General features: G+C 44.1%; 1 protein-coding gene across 2 annotated transcripts in view; it reads right to left on the bottom strand.

Moving 5' to 3' along the window:
- Nucleotides 1–3,543: 3,543 nt before the first annotated feature.
- Nucleotides 3,544–21,982, bottom strand: part of ZBTB46 (zinc finger and BTB domain containing 46) — a 39,639-nt gene continuing 21,200 nt past the window's right edge. The window contains exons 3-8 of one of the 2 annotated variants that reach the window (XM_054274388.1): nucleotides 19,789–20,070; nucleotides 13,770–13,942; nucleotides 12,569–12,620; nucleotides 12,193–12,477; nucleotides 7,323–7,498; nucleotides 3,544–3,954 (exon numbers count right to left, since the gene is read on the bottom strand). In XM_054274388.1, coding sequence (XP_054130363.1) covers nucleotides 3,568–3,954; nucleotides 7,323–7,498; nucleotides 12,193–12,477; nucleotides 12,569–12,620; nucleotides 13,770–13,942; nucleotides 19,789–20,070 — 1,355 coding nt within the window. In that variant the 3' untranslated portion in view covers nucleotides 3,544–3,567. The remainder of the gene's footprint in view (nucleotides 3,955–7,322; nucleotides 7,499–12,192; nucleotides 12,478–12,568; nucleotides 12,621–13,769; nucleotides 13,943–19,788; nucleotides 20,071–21,982) is intronic. The other variant, XM_054274389.1, reaches the window with a different exon arrangement.

The raw sequence follows: 21,982 nt of genomic DNA, 5'->3' as shown, positions 1-21,982 counted from the left end.
CGCTCTGCAGCTCTGAGGTTTGGGGTGACCTTAAAAACCACAAAACTGGGGAAATTCATGATTTCAAGAATATTTTCTGGAAATCCCAAATCAACACAAGGACCTCGTTTGTCTCCATCCTTTAAGATGTTCTCCAAGTCCATGGATCCCTGGGATGTTCTCCAGAGGGCTCAGACAGGACGATGCCCTCTGCCCCATTCTCTACTCCTGGCACTCAGATTTAAAATAAAAAATGAGGGTAATCAAGGCATTCAAGGAAGAACATTTACATGTACAAATGCTTTAAAAAAATGAATTGCAAGTTCTCAAGATGGAGTATATCCATGTTTTACCTCTAAGGGAGTTATTGTTGTGGAACTAAGTCTGTATATATATACACACACACACATATATATATATATATATATATATTTAGAAAAAAATTAAAAAAGGGAACCTCAGTGAAGTATACAAAGCCCTGAAGGGAATACAAAGACGAGATGCAGAACAGGCAGAATTAGTGGGGTTTTGTTTAAATCTCCAAGAGCAGAAGTTTGCATAGGCAGTATATCCGAGAGACCCCGGAGAGAAGCTGGAGGGATGCGATCACCTGGAGTGACTGATGAAGTTTTTATAAAGTTTCAGCATAAAAAACGCACCCAAATTCCTGTTTTTCAAACCCAAGTTGGAGCATGGAAGGCTAAAGATGAATCCCTGTGTTTCCAACTCTGCACAGCTCCATCAGAACAAAGCACTTCAGTAGAGATCAGGTGTTAGAAGGGTTTTATTTGGTACATGGAGTGTGTTAGTGGGGCAGAAGCATATGTGAGGTTATGACATGGGGAAAGTTAGTTTTTGTGTGGATTTTCCATTTTTCTCTCCCTTTTTTTTCTTTCGCTTTATTTTTTGCATCCTCAGTTCAAAGAGCCTCAAAGTGACACAGTTTGGAAACACTCCTGAGCGCTACCTGGCTCTCTGCCCACCTTTAATAAAAATAAGGAAAGAAAAGAATAAAATATCCCCAGGGGGATTGTGAAGAAAGCTCAGCACTCCATAATTCTGATGGCAAAATTGAGTCACCCAAGGGCAGGGAGGAAGAGGAGGGCTTGGCCCACACCTGCTCCTCCTCAGAAGGTGGATGCACACACCAGCATTGGAGGGGATGGGCCATCGGAATGTGACACAAACCCAGGGGTTTGAACTGTTTGGGCTTTAAAATTCTCTTTAAAATAGATTTTTACGTATAAAAAGCAAAGCTAAAGATAAATCTTTTAAGTACTGTATGTATTTGTCTACATGCAACAGGTGAGGCTGCACATTCAGGACTTCAGGCACCCCCTAACCCCTCTCTATTTACAGGGTAAATGACAATAAATACAGAGCCCACATCTGGGGGGCCAAAATCAGGATAAGGGAACAGCCTCCTCACTCTCTGGGAGCCCCCAAAACCATTGGAAAAGGGTACATAAAGGTCCGATTGTGACATACTGGGTGGGTTTTTACAGCTTTTTAAATAGGGGAAGAGAAGGAAAAGAAGCTAAAAGGCAAAATGAGATTTTTACAAGCCAAGAAAAATGTTCTTACATGATCTGCTCTGCTCTTCCCATATTTAAAGAGGGTTATCCATGCTCACTGCCTAAAGCAACAAGTGCCACAACTCCTCCAGTCCCAGGGGCAGCAGCAGCAGGGCTGGTGTGGCCCCACTGAGCCACACTGGGATTTTAGGAAAGATCCGTGTTCCCACAGCACTGAACACCCCCAAATCCACGGGGCAGGAGCCTGGAGGCTCCCAATGGAAGCAATGGTGAACTGGATGTAGAGAGAAGGTGCTGAATGTCTGCAAGGAACTGAGGAGCAGAGAAAGGGAGGGAATGCCATAAACCCAGGATGCAGCTGGAAGGAGGGAAGGGAAAGAGACCCCAGCTCTGCAGGTGCCAGGATCAAGGCTCCCACCACACTCCATGAAATCCTGGCACCAAGTGGCTTAAATCCTTTCAAGTTATTTGCTTTATGGGGGTTTATTGTACAATATACTTTTAATTCCTTTGCTAGGTGGAACCACACTTTTCCTCATGGACCACCAGGCCTGCAGGAAGGAAAATAGCACCTTGAGTCATTTGGCTTCTGGCAATGGGGTGTCTTTCGTGGCAGGTTTCAAGGTACCGCAGTCACAGACATCATAAAAAATTGCTTGATGGCAAGGATGGAGTGAGGTCTTCAGCTTTTTTTAAAAAATTATTTTAAAAAGCACCAGAAGCAAAGAGGTGAAGGTAGAACAAGCTGTTTCTCAGGAATAAGACAATTCCAACACGCGCTGTTGCTGTTGTTATTTAGGTGTAGCTGAAAGAAGGCAACAGTGGCCAATATGAACAGGGAGAATCCGACTGTCTGGAACAGCCCCACAGAGTCTGAGGAGATGCTGGGAGAGAAACCTGGTTCTTATTTAAAGAAAAAATGGTTTATTGGAAAATTTACATGGAACCAGTGCAACTAAAGCTGAAGGTTTTTATCGTGAATTAAGTAGGTGTTAGATCTACCCATGATCAGCAAGAATGTTGAGATTGGCAAGGAAGAACAAGGTAGCCAGGTGAAATCCTGGCCCCATACAAGTCCATGGGATGGGAGCAGCAGGATTCCACCCTGCTGGGATCTCCTCACCTCAGCTTCTCACCTTCCCCAGCTCATCCTGCACGTGGCTGAATGCCTTCATTTTGCTACAGTTTGCATATATTTGTGAAAAAGGCAGCTGAGCAAAGGGAGAAAAGTAAAGATCTTTGTGGAGAAGAATGACAGGTACAGAATTGTGTCCTCTAGAGCAAAAGGTGCTTCCAGAAGCACAAAAGTGTTTCAGTGCCCGTGGATGACCAAGGCTGGAAGACAGGACGTGGGTAAGATGCCAGTAGGTCCAAGAAAAGTCACAATCTGTTTTTGATGGTGATTCTTTTGGAAGCTAAGAATCCAAGAGAAGTATTTGTAAGGCTGTAGTCTGACTTGCCTTTTGATCTATTTGGCTTCATTAAAAATAATTAAAACTCTTTAAATAACTTTGCACAAGGCCTGCATCATCAGGGGAAGCCCTCCAACACATCCATCCATCTGCTTTCATAACCTCAGCTCGAAATTCCACTGCTGCTGGGATTTTAGCACAGACAAGGTGTAAAAAAACCCCAACCAACCAACAAACCTGCTTGGGACACAAAGACCTCCCCGGTGCTCGGTTTGGAGTGGGAAGGGAAGGAGGATTCATGCTTCACCAGCCTCCCCACACCTGCAGAGACTCCACCTCCCTCCTGGGCAGCCTGGCTGGCTTGGCTGAAGGGGAGGCCATGGGCAGGGGGGCACAGGGGGAAAAGGGAAAGGGAAAAGGGGGAAGGCGAAGTCAGTCGTGCCGCTGGAAGCGACCCTGCTAAGACAGTGTCTGAGTGGAACAGAGAAGGACTTGTTTAGAAAACACAAGAGTTATTTTGCACACATGGACGACAACAAGGCTACTTAGTTTTTCCAACATACTCCTTCCTCCCTACCCTCCCTCCCCCTACAAACAACAGAGCGAAACAAAAAAAAAGAAAACCGAACAAAAAACAATCCCTAAGAAATCCAGGTAAAATCCTTGTCGTTCTCCCCAGAGTTGTCCTGCTCCTGCGGGGAGTCGACATCTTTGTCATCATCTAAAATCACATCATCCTGTGACATCCCCACGTCATCCTTCCACTTGATGTCGTCGTCGTCTGCCATCTCCTCGTCTCCTTCCACCTTGATGTCCTCGGGATCCTCCATGTAGGGCCCCTCCCCGGGGTAGCACTCCTCGGGGGAGCCCTCGGCCCCGTTGTGGTCCAGGTGCGCGGCCATGCCGCGGCCGGAGCAGTCGGCGCAGACGCCGTGCCGGCGCGAGCCGTGCTTGATCCCCACGCTGGCTGCTGACATGAACACCCGGTTGCAAACCTTGCAGACGTATTTCTTATCTTTGCTGTGGACCTGGAGAGGAAGAAAGACCACAGAGGTGAGCGCCAACAGAGATGGGATGGGACCTGCTCCTGTTCTTGCAAATCCACAATTTCTACCTGAACTCACAACTGGCTTCCACCATGAGCTCAAACCCACCACAATTAATTCAATCCTGCAGTGATGACACACAATGGAAAATCCTTTGGGACTGCCTGCTTATCATCACACTCATAAGTCTGAGACAAACTTTTACCATAATTTTTTTTCTTCCTTTTTCCATCTGTTCTTCTGGGGTGCAATAGTTGTGTCACACCCACCATCTATGCACTCCCCTGCCCTGAGCCAGTCCCTGTTACATTCTTCTACTGCATCAAGCAAAGGCATTAAATTTTAGTACTTTTTTAAAAGCAGTTGGACAGGGCTGCCCAGAGTCATCCAGCAGGATCTATAGGCATCACTCACTTTCAACTCGTACAAGAGGAAAATGTTAAAAAGAAATAAAGAAACAATCCACAAGCACCAGTTCTGTTCAGAGAAGAACAACCCTGATCAAACCAATGTTAATGTCACGGTGATTTAGTGGTCTCCCTCCTGATCCCCCTGCTGTCCAGAACCAAAGAACAGGAGTACTTGGAATTTCTCCTGTATCTCCCAAAAATGCATCTGAATGCTCTGAAACCTTATTTCTGACTACTTTGGTTTGACAAAAATGTTCTTCTTCCATAACTCATGCTGCAAGAATCCTGGGCATATGAAACTATCACAGAACACATGGCCAGTAAAGGAAGCAAGAAAAATGCTCTGCAGGATAAAAGAATTCACTTCCAGAGCCAAACTGCACTATTCAATGTGAAAACTGCATACTTTGAGAAGCACAGAACACCTGTTTAAAGGTGAAATCTGTCCCTAGCCAGATTTGTCCCTTTTGCCCTGCATGAAAGGCAAGGAGCTTGTTCAAACCATCCACCTGCTCCTCTGCCAAATGAAACCAGGGCAGTGAATTCCCAAACTTCACCACAAGGAGCCTCATTGGGTACTTTCACTTATATATCTACATGTAAGATACATATTGGTTTTATCAATATGTAGAAAAGTTTAGTAGGAAGGGACCCATGACAATCTTTTACTCCAACTGCCTGACTGCTTCAGGGCTGCCCAGTATGTATTATAAATATGTCTTTTTCTTGTCTATATTTTTTCTTTATTCTTTTATAGATTAACACCACACGGGGACAGCACAGGCACTCCATGCACTGATCCTCAGGAGAAAGTTTAGGAAGTGGTGTAGGAGCACACAAGGATCCAGTGCCAGCAGTCTGGGGTTGTTCTCAGCAGCCCAGCAGCCACCAGAGCCTCGGGTACATATCACCAGTCCCTAATCCTTTTTAACTCGTTTCTTCCTTTCATGCTCACAAAAGCCTGTGGGAAAGCTTTTGCTGATTAAAGTCCTTCCTTTTATTTTAAAGCAGCTGCCTGGATGCCTGCTCCCTGCTCCTGCCTCAGCAGGGGCTCACCAGCTCTCAGCACCTGACTCTGCACTCTGGAATACTCAGCTGAGCTGCAGCTCTTTGGGAAGAGGACAAATTGACCCACTGCAGCCCCTCAGCCCTCACTGCTGCAGGACACTGGCTCAGGCTCTGTGTTGCACCAGTCCCAGCCGTGTTCAAAGCCTGGGAGTGCCTCTGATACGCGCTGGCTGCAGGTTCCCCTGCCCCGAGCCAGTCCCCATGACGTTCTTCTACTGCATCAAGCAAAGGCATTAAATGTTATTTCTTTTTTTAAAGCAGTTGGACAGGGCTGCTCAGAGTCATCCAGCAGGATCTATAGGTATCACTCACTTTCAACTTGCACAAGAATGATTTTCAGGCATCAAAAGCTGAATAGGAGAACAGAAGGTGGTCAGGGGTGCAGAATAAGGGCTAAAAGAGCCATCTAAAAAAGAAATTATAAAACAGGTACTAAACCAATTTGCAATTATCACAGAATGGTTTGGGTTGGAAGGGGCCTTAAAGTTGATCTAGTTCTGACCCCCTGCCATGGGCAGGGACATCTTCCACTACAGCAGGCTGCATTTCTGCTAAAAAACTCCAAAAAACTAAAATCACCTCTCTCCCTCTTTTCCAGTGCTGACAGTTCAGTCAGCAGATTCAAAGTGAGCCATATTCCTGGATGCAACTGAACAGAAATTAATCTCATTCCCTTTACAGCCAAATTAGTATTAAGCACAGAAACAGGATTTGGCCCTCAGTATTGGACAGTGTCATTAGAAAGATGATAGTCTAACTGATTAAATGCCAATATTTCAAGGTAGAGAAGGGGAAATATGCTGACAACATCCTAAACTTATGAAAAAAAATTAAAAAAGGGAAAGTTCTCAGAAATAAAATGCTGGAGGCAACCAGCTGGCATGACAAGGTGTTCCCTGCTGCAAAACCAGGACCAGATCTCAAATCCTGCTGGGTGCTTGCAGCAGGACTGAGCTCACACTGGGATCTGCTCCCAGACTCCAGCACCCCAAGAGAAGAAGGAAGGGACATGTCAGGGAGCAGGCAGTGCCCAGGCAGAGGGCTGGGCACTCATCCAAACAGACATGGGAGCAGCAAAGGAGGGAAGGAGATGATGGAGCACTGTGGAAAATTGTCACACAGGGCTCCAGGATCTCCTGGAGCATCATCTGAGGTGAGCCAGATCTGCCGCTGGAATTACTGCCTAGAAACCACCTGCTCTGCCACATCAAGCTTTGAGAACCTCTTTAGGATGGCAAATCATTTCTACCCTGAAAAGGAAAATAATCAAAGTTCAGCTTAAAATCCTGTTTCTGAAGAAGCCGTGAAGAGCCAGACACCAGCACCAGCCTCACAGCCTCTTTAACAAGGTCTAACAGCATTTTTGATAACTAAGCATGGCCAGAACAGAGTAGCTTTGCCTCAAGTTCTTGCTGAGCAATGTGTTTTAAAGTTTTCTGCACCAAGTCATAGAATTACAGAATTCTTAAATTGGGAAAGGCTTCTAAGATCAAGTCCAATTGTTCCTCCAGCACTGCCAAGTCCGCCACTAAATCATGTCCCCAGAAGCCACATTTACATGTTTGTTAAACCCTTCCAGGGATGGTGACTCCCCTAATGTCCTGGGCAGCCTGTGCCAGGGCTGAACAACCCTTTCAGTGAAGAATTTTTTCTAATATCCACCCAAAACCTTGGAAAGCTCCTAGCTGAGCTTGGAGAACGAGAGGAGGATGAACAGGCAGCCAGCCACGAGGCCTTGGAAAGGCAGGGGAAAAAGATACAAGAGAAGCCTTCAGATGAGCCCTGAGTGGCAAACAAAACCCAGACTAAAAGAGGCGAGCTCCTGCTGTCTTTGCCCTGAAGAGAAGGGCTGATGGCCAGCACTGCCCTTACCAAGGTGTGGCGCTTCATGTGCTCGCGGCGGGTGAACTTCTTGCCACAGATCTCGCAGGGATAGGGCCTCTCCCCCGTGTGGGACCTCATGTGTCTCTTCAGGATGCACTGGTGCATGGCAGAAAAGCTGCAGTATGGGCACTTGAACTTCTTCCTGATGACTGTGAACTCGTTGACTGCAAGAGAGAAAGCAGAACACACAGATTAATCTCAGAACGTCTCAAAACAATCTTCTCGTTGACTATTTCACTATTAAATGAGTTCACTGTGAAGTCACACTCTTACCCCTTAACCATCTACATATTTTTAATCCTTATACTGTATTAGAACCCATATATTATTAAATGCACAGGCCAAGGAAAATACTACTAAGAAATTGAGTCCCTCCATCACAGCAGCTTTTGCACAAGTTGACACACAAACATTTAGCAACAGCCTGTTACACACACTGCTTGCTAAAGGGAAAATGAAGAGGGCTGCCAACCTGCTAGAGTTCTGATTTATTATGAAGGGTTATCCTGAATATCAAGATCCAAAATGCTAACAGTATTACTTCTGGAAGAAGCAGAGGAACAGAAGTCCACAAAGGTGGCACCCAAACAGTGCCAGTGTTATTTATGGGGTGATGCCAGAACATCATCACACACCCCAGGAGCACTTTGGTGAACAAGCAGAGGCAGAGGATGGCCCAGAGGAAACAGAACAGTTCCAACCACCATTCTCTACATTGTCCAGTGATGGTGCCACACACAAAATACAGCAGGTGAAAAAACTGAATATTGCTGCTCCCTGAGGGCACCACCTACCCACTACAAGTTTGGAAGTGACTGACCACGAGGAGATGATTTCCCCTGCTTCTCCTTCATTCTATTGCTTCCTGTTAGTGTGTTAATTTTCACCCACTTTTCTCCTAATTATTGTTATTTCTCAGAGCAATATATTTACATAGCAAGGAGGGGGAAAAAAAAAAAGCAAGGTCTGGTTAATCACTGTAATTTATGTATTTGTAAATGGCTCCTGGTAAAGGAAACAGTCTATGGAGGAGACTTTCTTACATTTTTTTAACAACTAGAATATGAAAATTCTTTGTCTTTTATTACAGGAAAATTAATTTTTTAAAAATTTTCTCCTAGGGTCTGACACTCCCTCATCTATACACTCAGAGGCAAGGAGCTCACGTTTTCCTACAGCAGGCTCAATTTTATCACACAAAGCTATTTATTATAAATTCATTTCCAGTCTGATTTTGTAACCACTTGATTTTGGTGACAGCTGACACACACACTTGAAACAACCTTGTCACTATGGAGAGTAGACAAGGTGAGCAAGCTGTAAACTGAGCATGGGGAGGCAAGAGGGGACACAAACCCTCCTTCCTCCAGTCCTGCTCCACACCACACGCACTGCAGAGACACTGGGAAACACTGACTGCACATCCTGACAGCAACCAGATCCTGGGAGCATGAAGAAAAAGGAGAGAAACCCAGGAATCCCCTATTCCTCCATCACTGGGTTGTAGCTGATCCTGCTGTTCCCTCAGTACCTGCCCCTGTTTCCTGCTCACCTCTCCCTTCCCTTCAGGGCTGAGCTGCTGCAAAGCTGAAAAAGCAACACCCCAGGCTGGGAGCATGAGCTGCACCCCAGCAGGCTCCTCCCCAGCCACCTGCTTCCAACACATCCCTGGATTCCCAACAGCCTGTGCCTGACTCTGTCCAAGATCCCTCACGCCTGCATTCGGCTTAAAGCACTCAAAACCAATATTTTCAGCTTCTGTATTTAAAAATACTCACAGAGCACTGTTTGCTGCTATAGTTTTATTGAAAACTATTTTTGCACCAAATAGCCACATATTTAGTTCTGGTTTCTACAAAAAGAAACACCTCAAAAACAGCAGCATGGCCAGAAAAAAATTGCATATTGCAGCATTAACATTTTCACAGTCCTGTAAAATATATGCTCCCACAGTAAATCTATTTAATGCACAAATACCAGCTTTGGTATGAGAATGATCCTTTGTATAAATGACAATATTTTACAGCAGCATTAAGTGTAGCAGCATTAAGATCCTAAGAAATCATCTTTAACATGATCATCAAGGTGATAAAGAGCAGCACCATGGGTAAAGAGCTCCTGGACACAGCACCAAGAAATGGAGAAGGAAATAGAAACAGTGACACAGTAAAAATCTGTGTCCATAATGCCACTAAAACATTTATGGAAATGTGTGTTTTTAAACCCAACACAATAATGCTTGGGAAAAAATCTTTGGTATTGTCATCTCAAGTAACTTATTTTACTGAGGCTGTTAAAGGACACAGGCTCCTACATCCCTGAGAGTGAAGGAAATGGACTAGTGATGCCTGATGGGGCTGCTCTGGAGTAACTCTGTAAACTGTCATCCAGTAAATAATCACTGAAATACTACATTCTTTGGGTTATTAGAAAGAGCTCACAAACTTCAGGAGAATTCTTGTCCATTAAACCCCCTTTATATTTAAGGTTATAAATAGGAAGGTGCAATTTAACTGTCAGACACACACCTCCCATCACTTCCCATGCCATTTCCTAACAGTAAAATCCTGCTTCTAACACCTGTCCTACAAAAACCCAATAAAGCTCTGCCCTGTTATACCTTTCAGTTCTAACAATTTAAAAAACCTAGTCCTGATCCTGAGGGGAAGCACTGGAAATTCCCAGTGCTGAAGTCAGGAAGCACTCTGATGCACAGGCCAAGGAAAATACTAAAACCTCTGTTAGAGACAGCAGAAAAAGAATTCTCTGTTGAATTAAATTCTAAAATACAAGAAAAATCAGCAAACATGAAACCTCATTAACTATTATTATGTAATGAAAGTTTTTTAAGTTTGCTGAAATGGCTTTTGCTGGCATCTTCCCTTCCCAAGTCAGACAAATCCTTCCCTGCTGCTCCCAAATTTCCAGATAAGATTCATCGGGTTACAACTTTGTTTTCTGGCTCAGCTTTCTCCTTTCTCACTAGCTGATTATTTAAGAGCAAAATAAATCATGAGGCAATTACTCTGACATCTGTCACAAGGGAAGCTGACACTAAAAGCTGCACACACTCCCAGACAGCCGAGATCTCCCTTGCCAAAGATGTCAACGGGAACGAGAGCGGAAAAAACAAACCTGACTTTGCAAAAAGCATAACATCTAAACCCAAATGATTAAAGAGTACTACAGTGATTACATGGGAACTTATCCTCACTTCTGACTGCAGAGTGATCAAATGAAGGGTAAGAGCTAAGCCAAGCAGGGAAACTCCAGCTTCCCAGCCCTGGTGCGGCACGGAGCTGTGTCCCTGAAGCTCCAGCTCCCAACAGGATCAGGTGGAGCAGAGCTGCTGTTCCTCCTCCACAAATCCAAGTCCATCAGGTTCTGGTGGGCTCTCATTCACCTTTCCACAGGAAAGGGCTGGGGAAGAAGCTCCTCACTAAGTCCACATTGTGCACAACTATTTCTCAATTTTGTTCCCCTGAGATGCAACAGTATAATGAGAAAGAACTTCCCTGAAGAACTCCAGAGAACATTTGTGGAAGTTGGGGTTTTTTTCTCCTCAGCTGTCTCTCACACCGAGGAAAGAAACCCCACATGCTGACAAGCTGTGCTGCACACAGAGCAGCTGGGAAGCACTGCTCTTAATTATGCTACTTTCATTTCACAGTTACCATAATCTGGTTTTGTATGTAAATATATAGCAATAGACACAGAAGTATTTAATTTTTTTAAAAAATAAGTGAATTTCATAGAACGAAACAAGAATTACAGATTTCTACCCACCAGGAGCAGCCATTACTGATTCTGTGTGCACACCCCAAGTTACAATTAAATTTATGTGAAGCCTCCTACCTCTGTTTCAACACCACCACACTCAGCCTGGCTAACTTAATTACAGTGTATAAACCAAAAGAGTCACAAAAATGTACAGAATCCCTGCAAACCACAGCCAAACTCCAGCATGTTATTCAAAAAAAGCCCTGAAAGTACTGAAATACAGTATCAATAAAAGATGCAAGCCTTGCAACAACTTTCAAGCCCAAGTAACATACCCTACTGGACATATGAACAAGCAGTGTATTTTGCTCCTTTGAAAGAAATAGAAAACCACTTTACAAACAGCAACCCTGTGCTTGCACAGCTCCTAAGTTCACAGTGAAAACCCCTGGAATGCCCAAATAGTCTAATGGACAGAGCACTAGAGCAGAACTCAGAACTGAATTCTATTATTAATTCTATTGCTAGCACTTCCAACAACCTGAAGGATGCTATTTTCCAGAGGAATTGGAGGAAAACATCCCCATTTCTTTTATAAAGCACTTTGAGATCAACTGATAAGGCAGTTCAAGGCAGTGTCAGAACACAGAATGAGCACTCCAATAAAACAGCTGAAGTGCCTGTTCTATGGACCTCAAAAAAGTTATCTTTGCACAAAAATTGCCACAAGGCTGCAATGACACAGCATCTGGAACCAGCACAGTACCAACTAATCAGCTTTGGGGAGTCACTCTATGAAATTACACCTGTGGAACATTTATTTGCAGCACGAGAACCACGGCACAATTTGATTTTCCTAGTTCAAGGAAGCGTCTTGTATACAACAACAACAGCAGCTATGCATCCTCAGGATCCTGGCTTGGGCCTACACTGTCCAAAAGCTCCAGCCCAGCCAGGTGGGCAGAGCCCAGGGAACACATTTTCAGGTGGCCACTGAGGCTCTTCTGGGTGCCGAAGCCCTTCCCACAGCAGAGACAGAGCAAGGCGCACCCGCTCGAGTGCACGGACAGAAGGTGCCGCTTCAAGTCTGTCTTGTCCCGAAACAGCTTGGCACAGTGAGGACACTGCATCTTCTTACAGTGGCAGTGGATGGTCTTCTCATGGCGCTCCATGTTGGACTTCAGGGTGAAGCTGGCGGGGCACTTGGAGCACTGGAAGCGGCCGAGCTGGCCGGCGGTGAGGCCGGGCTGGGAGCAGTTGAGCAGCGTGGAGAAGGCGTGCTCATGGATGTGCTCCTGCAGCTCCTCAGCATGCTGGAACACCCTCCTGCAGAAGCCACAGGTCAGCCTCTTGGCCAGGGCTGAGTCCGGGAAGATCCCGTCAGAGGTGACGTCTGTGTCTTCAGATCTTGGGAAACTGGAATCTGAAACAGGACCACGGGTACACACGCACGGATCAGCCTCTTCTGGTATAAAATAAGGACAGTTTAAAGGTGCATTTTTCTCTCTGCTTACCTGAGTCAGAGTTATCAAACTGCCAAAGTGCCAGCCATCTGTCAAAGGCTGCCTGGAAAGGAAAAGCACAGGGAAGTTAGGGCAGGCATTGGCAAGAAGCTGTCCCATAGGCAGAGCTCTGACTCCCATCACTGCCTCCATCCCGTCTCCAAGGGAGGCTCAGTCGTTTGACCTGACAGCTCAAAGTGCCTGTACAAAGCTTTCACTGCCAGAGCAGTGAACTGGGCCTTTATCTTGCCTCAAAACACCCTATCATTTGGTGTTTTGAAGACAGTAATCAACATCTCTGTTTAAGTCTTGGATAACTACTCAATTTCCAGTCTCACTAAGCACCCATAGCTCCCACTCAGGCCAGTGGGAAATGCTGGACAGGATATTTTTAGCTGATACAACAGAACTGGAAAATTCTCCCTTAGCCCTCCACAGGTACTTTTCCTTTCCACACAGAAGAGCCTGTAGAACACAAACACCTTCTGCATAGCTCCCCTTCTGCAATGCCCTCTGGCACTGCTGATCCAAATTCTAAATAAAAGCTGATTTTATCTTTTTTTTCTTATAAATCCTTTGCGATATGCCAGCGTGTGGCAGATGGCAGCCCTGTGTGAGGCAGAGGCGTGCTGCAGCCCCGGCAGGTCTGTGCAGACCAGCTCACTTTGCTCTACGGGGATGGCAAAGCAAAATCTGTTTTCCACCCATTTGTTTAATCGAGTATCATTCAAAAATATTAACAACAAGAAATGCTGCAGAAAGCTATGGATTTTAGGTCAAACTTCTGTAATAGAGAGAGCCAGCCCAGTTCTGTCTGAATTTAGACAGTTACAAGAAACCCAAATGCCCAACACCAGAAGTGAGCAATGGGTAGCTGAGGTCTCATGGCATTATTACATGCTAGTGTGCAATGTTGTGCAAATGAAGGGATTTACAATAAAAAGGGCATTCAAATTTTAAAAAATCCCAGAGGTTTTTGAACAGAAGTTCTGTTGAGGTAAGACAAAAAGACTAAAACTGTGACAGCATCAGTCCTGACCCTCAATAGACTTCTAGTTTTAAAACAACCTGTATTTTTTCAAAAAAAGCTCACAGATTAAAGTATAAGGTATTAGATCTTTCAAAATACTCCTAACTGGGGAGGATTTGATCAAACAGACACTTTTGCATTTCAAATTCTTTGTATTTCCCCCTTTCACCCCCTCAATCTTACCTGGGTTGAGGAAGGCACCTCTCCTTTTATCCCAGTTTCTGGTGACATTTCACCAGAAGAGCAGATCCTGGTGGGGCTCTGAGTGGCAAGGTGTGCTGAAGGCAGCGGGGGAGATGGTGCTTCCACTTTGCCATCACTTTCACCCCTTGAGGGATTCGAGCTGGTGCCAGGCCCTGGGGAACACAGGAAACGAATCTCACCCACGAGAACGAGCACCAGCTGGTGGCTTTGCAAACGGCCTCGCAGAGGCAGCGCCCCAGCACTCGCAGCTCATCTTCTGTCAGCGGGAGGGAATGCAGCAGGACAGGGATGCCAGCCTTTTGTCTTGCTGCTTGATGGGTTGGTTGTTTTTTTTTAAACCAGCCTCCCCACCCAAATGTCTGCGTGTACTGGAGTGACGTCGCAGGGCTCGGTCACTACAGAGTCCGTCGGGAGAAAGGAGCACAGTGCAGCACAAATATCCACATTTCTCTTGGAGAAGCATCATTCTGAGCACATATACTTCCACCTTTAAGGAAATATCAAGCTTCATTCCACTAACTTTCTTGAAAGTTTATGTCACAGGTTCAGATCTCAAGATCTGTCCGTGGTGGTTTATTTAATATCAGGCTGTCAGTACTTGATCTCAAAGTGCTTTACAAAAGATGGAATAAAGGATTCCTGCCACTCTCTATTTAGCAAGGATGGAGGCTCAAATATTTGTACAAAACTGTTCGATTATACCTGACAGTCATTACAGTCTAAAAATCTCCCATAATTCAAAAGGAAGACTTGCTGTGTCTGCCCTCACCTACACTGTAGCAACAGCCAAATGGAAAACAATATTCCAGAAATTACCCTGAGGATCAATGGCAAAGCTAAATACAAATAAAGACTGTGTCATCAATATCACTGTACATTATAAATTATAGTACAAACTTTAGCACATGCCTTGACTGAATATTGGAATGACATACTGAGCACATTGTTCTTTTCGAAATGCAAGGCGGCAAAACCAGAAGCAAATATGGCATAAAATAAACAAATTCATATTTAAAGCACTCTATGCCCTAAAGGCTTTTCCATTTCCAGCAAAAAAGAGTCTGATGGAAGCCTTCAGGGATATAAAAACCCCACTTTTTAATGCAGCTACAAACAACAAGTCACAGTTTACACTGTGTCCGAATACAATGCGCTGTGATCTGGGGGACAACAAAGCAATCAAGTGAAATCACACCAAATTTCAAAATATGAACAATCCCAAACCTTACTTTTTTTATCAGCTATCAAAGGAAATTCTGCTCCTGTGCCACAAGCTGGATGTTTGATTTGCTTTCCTCTGCTTTGATGGCAGATTGATCTCTTTCCCAGCTGAGTTAATGCTGCTCAGCTGGGATAACAATGCTCCAAGGTTTCCTTCAGGTGCTGCTCATCTGCTGCTGTTGTCATTTTAATGCAGGACAACAAAATGCCAAAAATTCAAGATAGGAAAAAAATCAGGGGGAAAAAGGAATTTATCAGTATTTCCTGTTAGAAACTATTACCAGGAATCCAGCTCTACAGGTCCATAGCAGAATTCCTGCCTACAAAGACACAGGATCTTTTTTCTTTACCCCTGAACATCCCAAACCGATTCAAACTGCCCCAAGGGCATCTCTGGGTTACAATTCCTTGAACTAATGGTATTTTAGCACACAGTAAAGATAAACCAGTGGGGCCTGGCTTGATGAATTCTTTATTAGCACCTTCCCAGAGTTTCACAGGTTCCAAAAAAACCTCTGCATTAAAGCAAAAGCTAAGGCTAATGAACAGGCAATGAAATAAAGCACACAGAAGCAATAAACTATCATCCAAGGTATACAAACACACAAAGATGTACAAGACAACAAAGGTGAGTTTTCAAACAATAATCAGTATTTATTTGGTTTCAACAAGTGCAAGTAACACAAGAAGAGAGAAACCCACATCAATGACCCACACTTTGTACACAAGAACACAGATTCATGTCCATTCTGACTTGTACTGTGAGAAACCCTTTTCCCTCTTAAACTTGTACTAAAATGAATTTTAAGCAAAAGTATTTTAACTTCTAAATCAGAAATCAAAACCACTTTCCTTCAGTCAGCTCTGCACGCAGAAAATGAAGCAAGGGTTTAGCAATATTCGTGTGAATACAGAATTCTTGAGACAGCTGGACAGTAAAATATTGTGGAAAAGAGAAAGGCAAAATTATTACATCTCATTTAAAATTGCATCCATTCTCCCCTAAATCTTCTTTTACCATGTATGAAAATTCCACACCAAACTGAATACCTTTAACTTCTTCCTGGGAAAGTTGACCACTGTGTAAAATGTATTTCTTAACATTCAGTGCAAGGATAAATTATTGGCTCCAATGAACCACTAACTAAAAATAACCTATTAGCTGGTTTGCCCAAAAGAAAAGGGCTCTGTGCACCACGTAATCACTTGGACTGGAAGCTTCATAGGAATTGCTTCTATAAACAGTTTCAGATGCCACAGGGTAAACAGGAAAAGCCAAACTTAGACATATAAAAAAGCCTTCAAATGTGCTATTCTGAAATGTGGAAGTCACCCTTAAGGGAGTTGTCCCCCTACAACAATCTGAAAAATTTCTTTTTTTTTAAATGACAAAACAAGGATGCAAGCTAACCACCTCATTTTCTGACGAAAATTAAAATTCTCATTCTCTTGATTATACTTGGCAAAATCATCTCAAAACATTCAACTGAAGCCTTTGAGACTTCTGGCTGTGTGATGTAACCATGTGGAACAATGCTACCAAAGTTCAGGCTCATAAATGAAATAAGACACGTTATTAAACCCAGGAGCTCTGCAGAGCAGAGTGGAAATCACACAACAATCACCTGCTTTTGGAGACAAACCAGGAAAACATGGCAAGACCAGGAAAATTCTCATGATATCTTATCTGAAAGGCATCCCCAGCAACAACCAGGCAGGTTCAGTAACCAAGAGCTCCCCAGACAGCCTCAGTGTTACCCATGAATAACTCACACATTTTTTTCTGCAAAATCTGCGTGTTCCAGGTTTCTGAGCAGCATATGAACAACGTCAATCTTGATCACACATCATGAACATCAAACTCTCAGAGCCCTTCAGCTGCAGGTTATCTGGCAACTGTGCTACCCAAATGGCAAGGTATTTCAATTTTCCCTTCTGATTTTAAATGAGTTTGAACTGGTTAGCTTCAGAAATTCACCATAGTGATACAACACCCCCACACACACATTCTGGGCTTGATTTTCCACCAGCAGAATGTCAAGTTCATACCTCATATGATCAGATAATGAATTAGTTAAAAAGAACACGTAGTAAAACGAAAACCTTGGGATATCCTCTAATTTCTAAAACAGGAAGAATTATGTGGAAGAGCAAGTGAAAACTTTTAATGTGTGCATTAACCTGGAGAATAATATCCCCTTTAGAAATGGCTCATCCAAATTTTAAACATGTTTAACACCCTCTTTGCATCTGCCCACCTCCATTAAGTCTTTTATCCTTCAGGGAAAAAAAAATCAAAACAAAACCTGAATACTGCTCCTTCAGGCAGTTATGTACTGCAGTGCTTTCTAAGAGAAGATAATCCAGTGATAGCAGCCAAGATTAAAAAACACTTCACTTCTTTACAGTCAGAGAGACTGATCACTCATAATCCCTGAAATTAGTGCATTTCTTTTCAAACCAAGACAGATGAAAACTGCTGGGTTTGGTTGTCTTGTTAAATTCAGGCTTTTTCACTGTGCTCCTACCTACTCACTCCTCCTTTTTTTTTTTTTTTTTTTTTTAAATATAACACAGGACTTAAAATGACTCAACATCCTCAAATTGTTTTTGAAGAAAAATGTCAAAAACACCTACAAAGCCAGCACCAACCTAGACTGTGCTTTTACATCTCCACAATCTTCCTACCACTTGCTTCACTGTCATTTTATACACCGAAAATTCTCATCAAACTTGATGTTCTGTTGTATTCAGTAATGACCACTTAAAAGGGAATCTTATATCACAAGATCTTTTTCAAGCGATTAAAATAAATTGATACCTGTGAATCTGAATAAGATGAAAGAAAAATACGTCTCTTAACTCGGGGCTTCTATAAAAATCCTCTTACCAGGCCACAGCCACATCCCCGGCTGCTGTGAGAGCTACAGACCAAGCAGGGAGTGTTCCTTTTGACTTGGGCATTTCACTCTGCTTCCATAAAGATGAGATAATTGAAGCTCAGCTGAATGAAATTCAAGTAATAGCGAGAAGACTGGAAAAAAAGGACCTTAAATACAGACTGGACAGGACCTCTGGGCCATGGCCCCCCTTAGTGGGATATCAACTACCCCCTTTTCTAAATGCATCAAGCTTTATTTTAAACCCAGCTGTCCCCTGCCTACACCATGCCCATCCCCAAGCTCTGCTTCTCAGGTGGTTGGGCAATCTCTAATTTTTAACCTGGATTTATGACTGCTTCATACACATTTATCTTTATGTCAAGTGGTGCTTCCGTTCTTAGTTATAACCTAAAATCCTCCAACGAGGAGAAGGATGATGGATAGAGGGCAGCCCTGTCATTATTCCAATTTATCAAGACACAAGATGAAATTGCTGATTTCACCTGTCAGGAGCCACAGACCCGAAGCCGTGGTGCATCCATCACCCACGGTCACACAGTGACCCAAGCTCCCACCCCTCCCTGTGCCAGCCCAGGGCACCCTGCCACTGAACTGAGCCACATCCGTGCTGCTCCCCTGCAACTGAGGGATTTTCAACCCTGGAGCTCAGTCTGAACCCTCTAAATCTGATTTAACAGGAGATCCTTTGGGAAGTGAGTTACTATGAAAGAAACCAGAACACTGCACCAGCCATACCCCATAAACATTTAAGCTACAGAATAAGGTACAGAAACTTCAAGGCTTTTGGATTTTTAAAAAAACAATCCCATTGCTCAGACATGAGAAGTGAAAAGAGACACCAAGTCTGACAGTGCATTATGCAATTATTTCCCTTTGTCACACAACTCCAGGGGTCAGCTGGGCACTTGGATGGGGCTGGAAGCAGCCTGGTCTGGTGGAAAGTGTCCCTGTCCATGGCAAGGGGCTGGAAAAAGATGATTTTCAAAGTCCCTTCCAACCCAAAGCATTCTGCAATTCTGTGATTCATTCTCTAATTCTATGACCATTGAAGTAATCTATCTTTCCCCATTGAGGAAACGAAAAGAAAATAGAATAATAGGTATCCCTAAGTGACCTTTCATTCTATTTACTTGGTCAGTTTTCTCAGCATAGATAAAGACAAACCTTTTCTTCTGGAAATTAACATGTAGTACTCAGAAAACTGTTGCTTGCTCTATTCTATTTCACAAATGATGTATCTTCTCAGAGCATTACTAAAATAGAGCACTAATAATTTCTGTCTTTATGCACTAGAGAATCAGGCTGCAATGAAGAAAATCAAAAATATGCTGAAAAATAGCTGTCCACTCCTAATGGTTCCCATCAGCTGTCTCCAACAGATCACCAGTAGGAAAACATTCATTTCCAGGTGCAAGTATAACAAAATCAATAGCTGCTCACTACTTGCAGGTCTAAAATTAAACTGCAAGAAGTAAAGATCATGCAGTCAACAACATCTCAATTGTTCCCACAAACACAGGAGCAACCTTCAAGCTGTTCAACATCAATCAAGTTTGGATTCAAAACCTTTCCCATAAAGACTCAAATACTTTATATTTTGTTTGTAAGCACAATTGTGCAAATGAGCAAAATAGAAATTTGAGGGCAAGCACTACAGGCTGTATATTTTCTTCTATGACTTCAGCAGTTAACAACAAAGCTGGATCAACATCAGACTAAAGTTTCCATATTTTACGGAAAGTGGGATTAAGCAGGACTTAAACCAGCAGCAACAAACGAGGCGGTGACCTCTATTTTCTTCTCACTAAAGATTTCCCTTAAAGCAACGCTAAAAAAATAAAAAATATATATAAAAAAATAGAAGAAGAACTTACGGGAGAGCGAGTGGGTGCCTTTGGGGAGGTACTCGAAGAGCAGCGAGCTGTCCTCGCTCAGCATGTCGGCTTTCAGCGACAGCAAGCTGTTCTTGCTCATCAGAGCCGCGCGCAGGTTGGCGACAGTGGCGGCCTGCAGCGCGTCCTCCTTGTCCGGAGTCAGGGGCTGCGGGATGTAGCTGGGCTCCCCCGCCAGCAGCGCCTCCTCCACGCTGCCGTAGGGCTCCGGCCGCTCCACCCGGCTGTCCGAGCTGCTGGGCTCCGTCCCGGCCGCATCGGCGCCTGCAGCGGGGGAGAGGCGGTCAGAGACACGGGGGGACTGCGGGAGCGGCGCCGGCCCCACCGCGGGGCAGCAGCGCAGCCAGGAACGCAGCGAGATTCTGCTGGCTTTGCTGCTCACCGGGAGGGCTGCCCTCACCCCCTTTTCCTGCCCTCATCCCCCTTTTCCTGCCCTCACCCCCTTTTCCTGCCCTCACCCCCCTTTTCCTGCCCTCATCCCCTTTTCCTGCCCTCACCCCCTTTTCCTGCCCTCATCCCCTTTTCCTGCCCTCACCCCCCTTTTCCTGCCCTCACCCCCCTTTTCCTGCCCTCACCCCCCTTTTCCTGCCCTCATCCCCTTTTCCTGCCCTCACCCCCCTTTTCCTGCCCTCACCCCCCTTTTCCTGCCCTCATCCCCTTTTCCTGCCCTCACCCCCCTTTTCCTGCCCTCATCCCCTTTTCCTGCCCTCACCCCCCTTTTCCTGCCCTCATCCCCTTTTCCTGCTCTCATCCCCATTTTCCTGCCCACATCCCCATTTTCCTGCCCACATCCCCCTTTTCCTGCTCTTACCCCCTTTTCCTCCTCTCCGCCCCCTTTTCCTGCCCGCATCCCACTTTTCCTGCCCCGATCCCCCTTTTCCTGCTCTCATCCCCCTTCTCCTGCCCTCACCCCTTTTTCCTGCCCCCATCCCCCTTTTCCTGCCCTCATCCCAATTTTCCTGCCCTCAGCCCCCTTTCCCATTGGTTCCCAGCATATATCACAGGATGGGTTTTAAACAGAAATGTTACAGTTAAAAAAACTCAAACTGATCAGCCACTTTTTAACATGTAACTATAAAGAAACTGTATACAAATATAACACATAAGTAACAAATATATCAATTACTGGACCCTTTTCCTGCCCTCAGCCCCCTTTTCAATTGGTTGCCAGCACATATCACAGGATGGGTTTTATACAGAAATGTTACAGATAAGAAACCCCAAACTGATCAGCCACTTTACAACATGTAACTATAAAGAAACTGCATAAAAATATAACACATTAGTAACAAATATATCAATTACTGAATCCTTTTCCTGCCCCACACCTGGAGTTCTGTTTTTCCAGCCCCTTCCCTCCTGCCTCACCTCCTGGGCTTCAGTTCTGCACCACACACTATGAAGACAGGGCAGAGGATGTGTATTCTACCCACAGCCTGGATAAGATTATTTATTTATCTTAAACTAAGATTTCAGGATAGTTTGACAGTACTGAAATGACATTCAAAGGTTTAAGTTGTGTTTTCTCCCAAAGTTAACACTCCACTTAGCCCAAATTTTCACTCTTTGTTTCTTCCCCATGATGAAGGTTTTGAGAAACCCAGTAATAAACAGCTTCTAATAGTGGGGTGATGGGTATAAAACCCTGGGGTCACTTTCTGAAAAATACACAGCAACCATTGGTTCCCAGCATATATCACAGGATGGGTTTTATACCAAAGTGTAACAGTTAAAAAAAATTATGTATCAGCCACTTTACAACATGTAACTACAAAGAAACTGTATAAAAATATAACATATTAGTAACAAATACATCAATTACTGAACCCAAACAAAACAAAAAAAGCTATGATAAAGTAAACTCCTTTCTGCATAAACACAGTTTGTTTTTGTGTTTTTGGGAGGTCTAACTGAAGAGCCTCCTTTGTTTGAACTTTGACTCTCTTATCAGCTTAAATAATTTATGTATTTTTGTGTAAAGGAAAATGACTCTCAGACTGCTCTCTATTCTTCACATGAAACAACAAAAATTTACACACAAAAAGGGCTGTTAGCCCATTTAAAGGTGCATAAAACAAATTGCAATTACCTACTCCACAATCTGCAGCAGCAAACACAGCTGACACACTCAAAGCCCAGCTGAGCACCTGGCAAATGGAGTTGAAGCTTCCCAACA

The sequence above is a fragment of the Melozone crissalis genome, unplaced genomic scaffold (genome assembly GCF_028551555.1).
Source record: "Melozone crissalis strain CALT ecotype California unplaced genomic scaffold, PUWL_Pcris_2 ptg000017l_1, whole genome shotgun sequence".
Classification (NCBI taxonomy): Eukaryota; Metazoa; Chordata; class Aves; order Passeriformes; family Passerellidae; genus Melozone; species Melozone crissalis.
Note: the sequence above shows the minus strand (reverse complement) of the source record. Positions and strands in the feature narration are given on the sequence as shown.